The sequence below is a fragment of the Callorhinus ursinus genome, unplaced genomic scaffold, assembly GCF_003265705.2.
Source record: "Callorhinus ursinus isolate GAN/ISIS: 27379988/994484 unplaced genomic scaffold, GSC_fseal_2.0 scaffold1, whole genome shotgun sequence".
Taxonomy (NCBI): domain Eukaryota; kingdom Metazoa; phylum Chordata; class Mammalia; order Carnivora; family Otariidae; genus Callorhinus; species Callorhinus ursinus.
In genome coordinates this window covers 6,691,216-6,705,724 of record NW_027397063.1, presented here as the reverse complement: position 1 = coordinate 6,705,724, position 14,509 = coordinate 6,691,216, and the positions used below count along the sequence as shown (strand labels likewise).

General features: G+C 37.6%; 1 protein-coding gene across 1 annotated transcript; it reads left to right on the top strand.

Moving 5' to 3' along the window:
* Positions 1 to 13,585: 13,585 nt before the first annotated feature.
* LOC112820775 (keratin-associated protein 13-1-like) lies at positions 13,586 to 14,059 on the top strand. Its single transcript, XM_025867759.2, has one exon. It carries the CDS (start codon positions 13,586 to 13,588, stop codon positions 14,057 to 14,059), a length of 474 nt encoding a protein of 157 aa, XP_025723544.1.
* Positions 14,060 to 14,509: the final 450 nt, after the last annotated feature.

Sequence of the window (14,509 nt, the reverse complement as noted above, 5' to 3'; positions counted from 1 at the left end):
GAAGTGTTTATACTTCTTTTTTCCAAAATATTTTATGTAGAATTTTTTTCAATAATTTTGAATAATTTTCCAATGAAGCTACCTCAGCTTGGAATTTGCTTTCTTGTAAGGTTTTTAACTGTCATTTTAATTTCTTTTATAGATATAGGGCAATCCAGGATGTCTCATTATTCCTGATTGAGCTGTTAGTGTATATCTGCCAAGGAATTTTCCCATTTCACCTATGGTGTCCCAGCAAGTGACCTCAGAATCCAGCAACAGCAGTCATATAAATCTGCTCGGGCTATAAAAAAGGTAGAAATAGTGGTGACCTGTCTCACGACCACATGGACAGCATAAGCCTTCCAAGGGCCACTCTGGCTGGAAAGCAAGGTAAGTTCAATGATACCAGTTGGAGCAAAATCTGAATCCAGAAGACATAAAACCAACAATCTCACATGTATTATCTCATTTGTTTTGTTTTCATGCTAATCATTTCTGCCATGATATTAATATAACTGTTCTCACTCAGGTGTACATTCAAATGAAATTTTATTGTGTCTTTTTATTAAAAGTATTTTAAGAAACCAAACATTTTTTGAATCTTATTAAACTTGATTGCCTCAAAACAGAATACATGCTCCAGTTGAATGGATGCCCTAGTTCTCTCCTTTCCAGCATTTTGTGCAGACATGCATGGCCACTTTTCTACCCCATTTTGCTTTCAGGTCTTCTGTTAGCTGTGCTTACTAAAGCAACAGAACGTGGTGATAGGTTTCACCTTGCATTTGAAGTAAAGATCATTCCCTGGGTTCTGCCTGTATCATTTACCTAGTGGAGGTTCCATCTTCAGTCTGCTTGTCAGTTGATAAACAAGGCTGACTTTTCTAAAAGAATTAGAAAATATTCAACTCCTCATCTGTTTCCAAACCTTAGTTCTCAAGGTTCTCAAATCCCCATCCTGAAAGTTTTCAAAGATGTGTATAATCTAGAAAAAAAAATTAGGGGACGGAAAAGGGAGTCTGGTATTACATTCAACTTCGATGTTCCTTACTGCTTTGTTTGTTTGAATTCAGCACCATAGACAAAACAGAAACACAGCCTACTAGGAATTGAACAAAGTGCAGATATAGTTTACAGCATCAGATATTACTAAACTTACCAAGTAAATGCTAGTGGTGAAACCACGGATTGCAATATCTGATTTTTTATACTAATAAAGGTGAGTTTTAGTGTATGATCATGGAAACAACACAGAATGACAGCAGTTTACTTTAGGTTGTTACATAGATCAGAGGCAGGACCAGATGGCTGCTGAAGGTCCTGACAATTGCAAAATTCAAAGACTTTAAGGTAAAATTCACTTTCTGATAATTCAGCCTCCATAATGAGTTTCCATATGACCACATTTTGTTGTTTAACTTTTGTTCTTTGGCTGGTTTGGAAGGAAAAGGTACGTTCTCTCCCTAGTGAAGTATAAGCAAGATTCAAGAAGTACATGATCAATTTGGTTAGAAAGGATACTCATAGCAAACATGAAGAAAGTCATCTATTTCTTAGAGTGTGTGTTAAAGTTCTCCAGAGAAACAGAACTGATCATATGTCATGCGTGTTTATGGATAGTATATGTGTGTGTATACACACACACACACACACACACATATATATACACACACATATATATGTGAGTGTGTGTGGGTACAGAGGCAGAGAGATTTATTTTTTAAAATCAGCTTGTGTGGTTGTAGGGCTTACAAGTTTGAAATCTATAAGACAAGACAGCAGTCTGGAAATTCGTCCTGTTGTGGCAGTCTTGAGTCTGAATTCCATAACATGGCAGGATGAAAACTCGGGTTTCTATGCTGTAGCCTTGAAAATTCCTTCTTCAGGGAACCTTGTATTTGCTCTGAGGGCCTTCAACTGATTGAATGAGGCTCACCCACATTATGGAGGTAATCTGATTTACTCAAAATTTACTGATTTATATGATAATCACAGCAACATCTTGATTGGTGTTTGATAAATAACTAGATACAATAACTGAGCTGAGTGGAAATATTATAGTTATAACCATAAGAGATAGTTATTAAAGCATTAAACAATATCAGCAAATAAGACATTATCAGACATTAAAGTGTTAACAAACAATTCTTTCATTATAAAAATATAACTGTCATTCTGCTATTTACTCCTGTTGATTTATTATTTCTTCATTTACTTTAATAATATTAATAATATGGAACTTGTGAATATCTCAATATCTTTAGTCATTCTGGATTAAGTTATATTTAAAATCACAAGCTTTAAAATCTCAACAGCACTTGAAGGAAATCAAAATTGCTCTCAACACAAGTGTTTTAAAAGGTAAAACACCATCTGGGAAAGACATTAGTCTTGTCTATTTATAAAAGAAAGAATGCTTAAAAATATTCATAAGCCAGTACTATTCAATGTAAATTAAATCTATATACACTCTATATCATCATAATGACAAATATATTCTATGTATCTATTTACTAAAAGTACAAATTGATTTCCTGTAATATTGAAATATTTATTACAATAGTTTTAAGAACTTTTGACTTGAAACATGAGACTATGAATCTGTTACAGGAAACCACATTTGTTAGGATGTATTTGTCCACTTAAAGTTGTAAACTATGTTTGCCATTTGCTGTAAGATGTGAGTTTTTACACACTACACTTGTAATTATTTATATCTCAATTATGACATCACTGAGTTAGCTATCTAACTATCTATCTAGCTATCTAATTTAAGTGATGTTAACTCACTCAAGCTGTATGAGAGCCCTGAAGAGTTCTTTGGGACTAGAAACATACCTAAAAGCATTTCTAGATTTTTTTTTAAATATGCAGGTAAAATAGAGAACAGAGCTTCATGATTAATTTTGAAATACAATGCAGGATCTCAATTTTCTCTCTTAATAAAATAATAGTGGGTAATATTTAATAAGCATTTTATATAGACCAGGCATTGTGCTAAACATTATACATGGTACATAAGTTATCCTATTTAACTCACAGCAGTGCTACAATAATTTCTATCCTCTTATAGATGAGCTACAATGTAGCAGAGACCATGTACCATCATAGCTTTATCTGAATCTATGCACTTAGCTCTTAACTGTACTGCCTCAGTAACAAGGAAGATAGATAAGGTGGTTGGGAAGGTAGAGAGTGAAAGATTAGAAGCAGGGTAAGGAATGAAGAAATATTAGGACAAAGTGAGATATATTGGAATGATTAGGATTTGGGCATGCTCAGGACCTGTTTTTGGTTTCAGTTACCCAATTCTGTTGAAAATAAATTTTAATTACCCTGTTGTCTATGCTTTATTAATCCAAACCAGGAAAAGCAATACCTAAGATCTACTACAAATTCATGCCACCACCCTAGACTTCAATGATACTCTAATCTTCAATCTCCCCTAAAATAAAAAATAAAATTTCCATCCTGGTTGTATAACCTTTTACAAATCCTTGTGTCTTTTTAAAACATATCCTTCTTCTTTTGATTTAACTGTAACTCCCAAGGTTTGGACTTTAGATCTCCCTCAAATAATGGCTCCCATGAAGCCTTTCCTAGCTTTTCTCTGCCAGGATCCCCCTTGGTTCAGAAATGTTCCTCACTTTTCTGTGAGTCAACCCTGAAAATTAGTTCATTTTAATTTCTAATTTACATGCCATAGATTATAAGCATACAAATCCACTAAAAAAAACAACAACAACAAGTTGAGGACTGCTAATAATCAAAAGTCAGCTCATATGGGAGAAAGCACAGGTGCAAATACTAAGAAGTTGAGAAAGTTTAGTCCAAAATGTCATCCTGGGTAAAAAAAAAAAAAAAAGATTTCCTGGAAGAGAGATCAAAACAAAGAACTTAGATAGAAAGTAAACAACATATGATCAATATGTATGAAAAAACCCGATACCAGGAATTTTGAATATACAAATTAATTTAATTTTCCTAGGAAATATATGCCATTATCATTTACATTTTCCATTTGCAGAAGCAGAGCAAACAAAACTTTTATAAGGTCACTTCACCTAAGTGAATTAAGATTCAAGTTCATGTTTGTCTCACTCTAAATTCCATTCTTTTCATTCATTCATTCATCACTCATTCACTCACTCACTCACTCATTCTATTCATTTCATTTGCTCTCATAAGCATGAGTTTCTTGAGCAGGATAGATATGTACTAATTTTGAATAGATGAGTTATAATGTATAGATACATAAACAAGTGAGCAAATGAATAAAGTCTATGAGGTCATTACAGTCTGATTATTAGTACCAAATCCATTCCCAAATTTTCCAAAACTGACTCTGCTAGGAGCCTGAAATATATTTCTGGATGACAAGAACTATTTCTGATCTTAGGTTGAATTTGGATTCTGTTTCTTTGAGACAACACTTAGGTGTCAAATGGAACATGTTGAACAAAAGAGATTTTTTTTCTCAGCACAATTCTTAAGCTGTACTCTTTGCTTTATCTAACCAGGAATAGGGAGAAGCTAATCATTGTTGGGCTTTAAAAAAGTATCTTGCTTGGGGCTCCCTGTTTGGATAGAGACCAAGAGAAGTAAAAAGAGAAAAAGGAGATATAATTAAGAATCTAACTATAGCAGTGATTTCAATATCTGGGGCACCTGGCTTGCATATTCTCCAGAAACTCTATACTCTACATTTAAATGATTGGTGTAACCTTAGGGGAAGCAGAACCAATGCATTTTCATGCCAAAGAAAACTGACCAAACTGACACTGACACTGAAATAAATAGAAACATGAGCCAAATTTCTATGTTAGGCAAATTATTGTAAAATAAGTTAGCATCTTTCTATTCTGTTGTGACATACTAGAAAGAGATGATCCAGAAAGTAGAGAAAATAAAATGACAAACCGTAAGAGACTCTTAATCATAGGAAACAAACTGAGGGTTGCTGGAGGGGAAGGGGGTGGGGGGATGGGGTAACTGGGTGATGGGCTTTAAGGAGGGCACATGATGTAATGAGCACTGGGTGTTATATATGACTGATGAATCACTAACCTCTACCTCTGAAATGAAAAAAAAATTATATATTAATTAACTGAATATAAATAAAAATTAAAAAATAAAATAAAATGTGTTCTAAGAAAAGGAGAGGAAGGGGGTAGGGAGTAAGGTAGGGGAGAAAGAGAGAATTTGGAAGTAACAACTTGCAGATTTCTAGTTGTTACATAGGTTATTGGTGAATTAAAATGCTTCAATTAATGACAGAAGATGGCTTTTGAAGGTCTCATTTCTTAGGAATGGATAAGTGGTTCCTGAGTTAGAAGATCTAGTACTTTCTTAACAATAAAGTTTTTTTTAAAAATTCCCTGAGATCTTAGAAATGCAACATGCTGATTTATAGACCTCTGAACACATTGGTCAGGAAAAAGGTGACTGACCTCGTCTAGAGAAACAACAGGAGAGTCAAAGGGGCCCAATTCATCATGAAAGGTGGGGAGGTCCCAGATCCACAGCCTTCAAGCCCATAGTCCATCCTGTGGATGAGGGAGGGAACTCATAAGTGGGCACAGGATGGCTGGAAGGTTCCCTGGTGCCCAGCAGAAACTTGGTAGACATGAGCAAAGGTAGTCAGTCATTGTGGTAATTCAATTCTTGGGGAGACAGGACTCCCTTTTGACCAATGGAGGATGTATTTGACGAAGTGCTACAGACTGGGTGCTCAAACAACAGAAATGCATTGTCTTACAGTTCTGGAGGCTGGAAGTCCTAGATCAAGATATTGGAGGTCTTGAGTCCTTCTAAGGGCAGTGAGGGAAGGATCTGTTCCAGGCTGCTCCCCTTGGCTTGTAGATGCTCATCTTCTCCCTGGGTCTCTCAACATCTCCTTCCTTCTATGCATCTTTGCGCCCAAATTTCCCCTTTTTATGACAGTAGTCCTACTGGATTACAGTCCATCATAATGACCTCACTATATAATTGATTGCTTCTCTAAAGACCCTAACTTCTAATAAAGTCACATTCTGAAATACTGGCGTTTAGGATTTTAACATATGAATTTTGAGGGACACAATTTAACTCATAAGACAAACAGTCATTAAAGAGGGAAAAAAAAGAGTTTGATTACTATCTCCTAACTTCAGTTTTTTGGGGGGTTTAATGAAGAATTGCAGTGAATTTTCTCCTAAGGAACTTTATAAACCCTTTCCATTGGGTGTGGTGTGCGAGGAAAACAACCTGATAGAGTCCTCTGGGGTTTCACTAATCAGTTATCTAATTAAAATGAAACTGATTTTCCTCTGCACAGACATGGCTGAATATGTTTTATTCATTTACTTAAGAGACACAGATCATTCCTTTCTCATATATGGGATGGAGGTGACTATTTTCATGGCCAGTAATCCAGTAATCAACATGCAACACCGTAGGGCCCTGGCCATGTCCCACTGCCCAGAGTCACATACTGACAAGATACCATGCTCTTCCATTTCCTGTCCTAAGGAGCCAAGCAGCAGAATCTCAGTTCTTAAAGTGATGATCATGTATTTTCAGTTGTCAACAAGTAAAAATAATAGTCAATACTAAGAATGCCTGTATTTATCTTTTTAATAAACATTACCTCAAGTCCACTGTGAGTCAGTAACTGTGGGAAAGATGTTGTCCCTTCTTTTGAGTCCACTCTGTCTGGGAGATTAAGACAGGACGCACAAAGCTCAGGATTCCTAAAGTACTCTGTAAGAGCAACAGACTAACAGCTACAGTTGTGAGCAAAGTTTCATCAGGGCCACTTTGGCAAATCATCTTGAAATTGTTTGTCTTTGGCAATAGTTGATTAAAAAGACATTATAACATGGAGATTCCAAAAGTTTTTTTTAAGGATGTTATTTATTTATTTATTTTAGAGAGCGTGCACAGGCATGTGTGAGTGGGAGAGGGCAGAGGGGAAGGGAGTGGGAGAGAATCGCAAGCAGAGCCCCATGCAGGGCTTGACCTCACAACCCTGAGATCATGACCTGAGCTGAAACCAAGAGTCTGAGGCTTAACCAACTGAGCCACCCTGGTGCCCCTTGTGAGATTCCAAAATTTTAAATGGGAGCTAGAAACTTTTCATTCAAAGACAGCTGATCTAAAATTAAATGAAATACCAACAAAACTAATGAAATGGCAAGCATTTTAAGAGAAATGAATAGAAAGGCTTAACTACTCTTGAAAATAAGGACAGAAGGGAGTCAAATTTAATGAATGAGACAAATGGAAACATTTCTTTGGTTTGGCAGTATTGTCAGTTTAGAAGGTTAAACCAAGATAAACGGTGTGTGAAACAAAGATGGGGGAAGCGAAGGAAAGGGAAGGAAGAAAGGGACGAATGGAGATGGGAAAGAAAGGGACATTCCAGAAGGGTAAGAAGCACAGCATGTGAGCACAGCATTAAGCCATGAAGTTAGGAGGCCATCTATCACAGGCTTTGTGGTGTGAAGGCTTAAAACTCTGCTTTCTATAGAGGGTTGCAGTTGCTATTCTCTTATTTTTAAACAAGTGTACTTTTTGAAATCCCAAGTTTCTCATTTAGTTATAAACATTTCGCCCTTTTGTTAAAAGAATGACTCAGGCAATAAAAAAAAAAAAGAATGACTCAGGCAATAAAAATATATTTAAGATATTTACAGCTGTGATTCTCAAATTTGATACCTCAGAAGCACTAGGGAAGGGTTTTCTTTGATCATTTGAGCAAAGATTCACATATACGCTTTACTAATTGTTAGGCAGTACTGTGAGTATTTTACTTATATATTTATCTCATGTAATTCTCATAATAACCCAATGCGAGAGGTATTATTATTCCCATGTCACAAACAGGAGAGTTGGGGCATGGGGAACTCAAGTCAATGGCAGGAGATCACATTGCTGGGAAAGGTAATGCCGGGATTCACTTCCCAGGCGTTCTGACAGCAGAATAGGGGCTTTGAGCTTCCACGTTACCTTCCCCCTCAATTGGGAAGGCCCCCTCCCCACAGCCACGTGCTGTGCTGGTGGCATTCTAACAAGTATGTTTCAATAGGTATTACTTAAATCCACCAGGGTTTAAGATCTTGAGAGATCACACATCGTCCATTCCACAACGCCCTAAGATTACATTGTTTGTTTTAAATTTCAGATCTCTAAAAATAAATCAAATCCTGGTATTAGGATAAGTTAAAAAGCTATTGTCAAGAGAGGTAGCAAGCAAGAAAGAAGGAACCCTGTGTATAACACTTCCTGAGGAATAAACAGTCTAAATTATATTTTACAGTCTTTAACCCCTCCCATCAAAACCTTAGTCTATTTTGAATGGGGCAGAACTTGCAAGGGAGACTGCCCATTAGTCTCTGGGCACCAGAACCAAATTTCAGCATCATAGAATTCTATGATTTGAGCACAGAAATGGGTAAATGGGTAAATGGAGTTAAGCAGTTTATTCCACTAGTAAGTGAGAAAACCAAAACAAGACCCTGGATTGGAGGTGTCCCAGATGTTGGCACTCTCTCAGTGGCTTCCAACAGACACTGGGAAACCATGACCTCTGCTATGTTTGTGCCGCCAGCCATCCACCGAGACAGAGCTCAGCCAACTGAGCAGTACTAAACAAGGTCCCCTCCAGAGAAAATCTGGCTGTCTTCCTGTCAAGGGCTCCTGCCTAATTACAAGGGTGAACAAGCCTAGGAGACAAAGAAACCTCAAGTATCCCTCTACTTTGAAGCCTCTAAAAATCCGGAAGTACCCTGGAAAAACTTCCTCCTCTTTACCTTTCCTTTTCCCACTTTCTCCCCATGCCCACTCAGGTACCTCCCCTTGCACCCCTGCCCTGGAGATGAAGAAATGCAGAGTAAATATGGAGTTGCCTTCTCTATTCCACTCCTTGTGCCTTTAGTCAGCAAAGGGCTGGGGAGAGAAAGAAATGAGGTGGGAGATGCTGACACCCCAGCATCAGGAAAAGGCCAGACCTCTTCAAAGTAGCAAGAGAGGAAGGTATGCGCGTACGTGCGCGCGCGCGCGCACACACACACACACACACACACACACACACACACATCTGCTAGCCTGTGCTCTTTCTCCTCATCTCACTACTTTCCACTAGGTCAAGACTTGATGTCACCTGGAAAACTTTAAGCCCATGGGTCTTAGCTGACCCATGACATCTGAGTAGAAAAGCTGCTGTGTCCATTAGATACACATAGTCAACCTTCACTAAGCTGTCAATCAAAGAAAGAACACACCAAAAATAGTTAATATTTATGTAATCTTCCTAGGTGACTTACTTCATTTAAGACATTTATAACATTAAGACAATGTCCCTTTTCACTCAATCAACATATGTCTATAGAGTGCCTACTATATACCACAGACCATTTTAGTTCTGCTCATACATTTAACATCTGATTTCTAACTCAAAATTTGTTTTTATTCTGCCTTCCAAATTTAGCTATCACAGTCTGTCACAATTGCTATTCTTCTCTCCTGTATTTATAGTGAGTCATTACCACTCATCATGAGGCCATCTGCACAATGTCACTGGGTAGTGACACACAGCCTTTGTTCAAACCCTGGGATGCTGCATCTTGCAGGATGGATATTAATGCTACTAAATCCATCTTCAGTGTTTCCAAACAACAGCATTCGTAACAGCTATTATAGCTGCATAGTAGCAAGAAGAGAGGATGCAGCATATTATTAGCAGGAACTGTCCATTACAATAGAATTATGATGTTATAAACAGAAAATAGATTTCCTTTTCTCTCTTTATAATGTTGTACTTCATATTCTTGGAAAGACAATCCCTGTGCAAAGGTGTTTACAGTTGTCAGGCATGTAGTAGAATGATGTCACATGGCTATGAGTATCTCCTGCGGGCTCCTGGCTAGATGTTAACCCTTTAATTATTTAATTTAATTTAATTTAATTTAATATTTAATTTAATTTAATTGTGTTAACCCTTTAATCTAACCATGGTAGTACATCAGAATCACATGTGGGGCAGCCTAGGGAGGAATTCAATCATTTGGTTTTTAAAATTGTTTATTTCTTTTCTGGTTGGTTTGTATGTCCTAAAATGACCCCTTTGTTACTTCTGTTGCATATTCAGAAGTAAGACACCACTGATTTAAGTCACTGCCCAGTATATAAAAACCTTGTCACGTTCTGCTGGCATGTAGAGTATTTTAAGTCAGAGGATAATAAACATTAAGTGAGGTGATGCAGTTGACCTGTGATTTGTCTCATGATTGGTATTTTTATAATCCAATTCCACCAACATAGATGCATTATATTTTCCTATTAAACATGGAAAAATATCCTTCAAGTGCACAGGGAGATTGTTTTCACAAAATGTCTTAAAACCCAAAGCCTCTCAATCTGTGATAGTGACATTAACTAACACAACAAAATAATAGCACGGGCTTGATGACTAATGACAACTGAAATTGGGCCCCACAACTATAAAATAAAGAGGAGTAGCTGAACTCGGGAATTTCAGGGAGCACATCCTCTATGAATGGAGTAGCTTATAGTGAGTTCCAGGCAGCTGCAAGCAAGGGAGCCCAGCAGAACCAAATTTTCAGAATTTTAAAAAGATGTCAGAAATCCATATTTTGTATTAATTCTTTTGATTTTTAAATATTGGTGACTAATTTAGAGTTTAATAAAAAACCTGTGGGGGGGAGGTCCATGCTTGTGTGATGAACAAACCTGTGTGGGCTGGATTTGGTAGAGGACCTGGAGGTTTGTGATCTGTTATTTCAGCTAAAATCAACACTACCACATTGACGTGAGGAGGGTCAGATGTACAAGGAAGAGAAGGCCATCATTGTATGCCTGTGAGGGCAGCCGGAAGGTTCTGTCACTATAGACAAATTTTGCTGCCTTTATTATTTTGATTAACAATAGTCCTATATCCAGTGAGCAAAAAGTCACTCTCATTTGTTATAAGACTACTATTTCCAAGAAGTTCTTTGAAAAACAGTGATTTGAGAAAGGCATGGTGTTCACAGCAGTGAGTGGGCTAGGACTTTTATCTCAGTGGCTAGAAACCCATAGGGAAAAAAATGTAGAAATTTAAAAGATCATAAGATAAACTTTTTAAAAGTAGCTGTTTGATGTGAATTCAGCTACTTCATCATTTCTTGGACTTACAGAAGTCCTGTATAGTGTTTCCTTTTGTAAAATTGCAATGAAACCTACTCTTACATTGAGGAAAAGTTGTTAATTTAAGCATTTACAGTAAAATGGTATTGTAGTTTTATCAGAGTTGCAACTCAATGCCTTAAGCCACAGCACTATACTATCTGAGTACCTGATACCACATAGTTGAATTTTGGTGTATGTTACACCAAATTGGCAGGAGACAGCAGTATACTCAAAGAATGTGATAAATCTATCAGACATTTTCCTTTAAAAAAAAAAAAACTTGGTGTTAAAGAGGACCAGAGGCAAATAATAAAAGCAGTAACTAACCACCACAATGCTATTATTGAAAGTTAGGTTAGAACTCTGGACAGAGACATTTCCATGGAAAGTATATTGAAGAGACACCTGGGCACTCTTTGTGGGTCCCTGATATCTCAGACAGAAGGTCACCAGCACATGTTCAAGTGTCTTGGTTAGAGCAACTTAGGTAAAGACAGAGACAGATTTAACCTAATGAAGTTTCCATGGGAGGGTCCTCTTCAGGGTTCTTCTGTATGACCTTTTCCAAGGCTCCATTGCACTCTTTCAGGGAGGTCTGGAGGAACCCACTGCTCCAGTTGTGCTGCTGTATCCTGAGAGTCAGGCATTTGCCCTTGAAGTAGTTCTGAGGCTATGGGTGGATCCAGAAAGCTGCCTGTACTACCTCTAGACCCTAGAATCAACCTGATGAACCTCAGAACTTCAGGGAGTTTTGACTTTAAGAAGGATTAAAACCAAAACATCACTCTGCTACCTAAAAGATCACTAAAACCGAGGGTCCACAGCCATTTGTAGCTGATTCTCACACAAGTCCACAACCTCTAGGGCCAGGAGACTGGGATGGGGAGATAAAGCAGGGACACTAAGCTGAGATATGCATAATCCGAGGATTGAAGCACCAACTGAGAAGAAATGACACAGGATGTTACAGATGTGGCATTACTAATAAATAACAATGTTGAAAGGAACTTTTCTGTGTCATCAAAAATAATTTAAGTATTTTCTGATTCATAACCTTAGAAGAAAAACTGAAATATATTCTATTCTTTCTACAGAAGATCACGTTGACAAAATCATTTTCATATGTAGAAGTGATCGAAGACTATGCAGCCAATAAATATAGAGGAAATGTTATAGATGTTGGTGATGATTACGATAATATATTATTGTCTTAATTTTGTGATATTTGTGTTTTTTGTCATCTTATAAGTTTTTACTTGTTAATATTGTTTTATTCTAAATTAGCATTCATATTTATATCTACTATTATGTTCATAATGTTGTATTCTTTTTCTTAAAGAAGTACCCCCAAATTATAAACTTCAGGATTCACATAACCTGGACCCCTCTAGTAAGAAAGCTGGGACAGAAGCATGTATCAAAAGTAGGGAGAAAAATATAGGATCTGCCATGACCTCGGAAATACTCAGATAACATTCAAAATTTTGAGGTGTTGTGGGAGGATAAACCCCAGGATGTTTTGAGCATATAAATGTATTTCACAAAAGGCATGATTTAAGTTCATTTTGAAAAACTTTTATATGATTGAACTAAGAAGTAGAATATCCACAAGTCATCCAATGGGGTAGAAGAACATCTTGACAGACTTGTCCCTCTCTACCACTGTCCCTTGTTTCCTCACCTCATCTCAATAGCATCTCCCATTTTAGTTTTCTTCACATGCGTTCATATTGGTCTCTTCTTGCTTTAGATTTGATTTCATTTTTCTAAAGACTAAGTTTTTACAGCATATTTGTTCAGGATTATGCCCACTTCTAATCATCTCTGTCAATCTTTTTGGCTTGCTTTTATAAGAGCCCTCTAGACTGGTCATAGTAAGGAATGCTAATAGTAAGTTATAGATGCAAAATTATATTAGAGTGTGAATCAGTGGTTTGATGTAGGAGCAATATTTAGAAGATTCCTCATCAAGACCAGATTTCTTCTTCTCAGCCACTGACACAAAAGAGAGATGAATGCATTGTAATCTCCCCCCTGGGAAGAAAGCACTCTTCAGCCAAAGCTGAGCACATGTACATGCACATGTTTTCATGACCAGAAAAATCAGAGGGGCTTCCCTGACCATGATGGAGTAGGCATTAATTACAAACTGTCATAGCATTTGTAACATAGATTTACTTCATTGACATGGGGCTATAAAAACAAAATGAGTGAACCCATAAATATAAGATGAAGAGAGGTAGTTAACTCCAATTACAAAAAAGGATAACTGAGTTATATGTATGCAAATGAAGGACTCCAAATTTTGAAAAGATGACATTGTGAAGTGCCACACCCATTGCTGAGAGTATATAAATGCCTCACTTGAGGAGTAAGATATTCAAACACAGAATCTTCTCGCTGTCACTAAGCTGAACTCACATCTCCTGCCAACATGTCTTACAACTGCTGCTCTGGAAAATACTCCTCCCGCTCCTTTGGGGCATACCTGCGCTCCCCAAGCTCCTCCTGTGGCTCTTCCTGCCCCAGCAACCTGGTCTACCGCACTGATCTATGCTCTCCCAGCACCTGCCAGCTGGGATCCTCTCTCCCCAGTGGCTGTCAGGAGAACTGCTGTGAGTCCACCAGCTGCCAGACATCCCGTGTGGTGTCCAGCCCGTGCCAGACGTCCTGCCACCGCCCGAGGACCTCCACACTCTGCAGTCCTTGCCAGACGACTTGCTCTGGGTCTGTGGGCATTGGGTCCAGCAGCTGCCGTTCCCTGGGCTATGGATCCAAAAGCTCCTACTCACTGGGCTGTGGATCCCAGGGCTCCAGATCCATGAGTTCTGGAGTCTGTGGCTTCCCTTCTCTGGGCTATGGATCCAGATTCTGGCATCCAACCTACTTGGCTTCTAGGAGCTGTTAGACTTCTTGTTACAGACCAACCTGTGGATCTGGTTTCTTTTGATCAACCTTATTAAATTTATAATCCTGTTGTCCAATCTCACCAATGCCTCTACTCATAACCTTTATTATCTCCATCACCTATAGGAAGAACTATCTTCTTATTCTTAGATTATCAAATCCTCACCTTGTCTCTGGCTCCAAATACTGGCTGACAGGCTTTATTTGAAAAATTCTATAATTAATGTACTAACTGAAAATAAAATCTAAAGTCTGCATTGGAGATAAAATTCATGTTATTGGATTTTCTTCCAAAATTGTATGAAAAACCAAATCATTATAACCTAATAAATTTATTGGTTCTGAAACCAGCTATGTTTATTGTTGTTAGTTTTTATTGACTATGCTTTTGATTATTATAGATAATGGATTATTATGAAAAGATCAATATGCACCTGGAAAGAGATTTTGA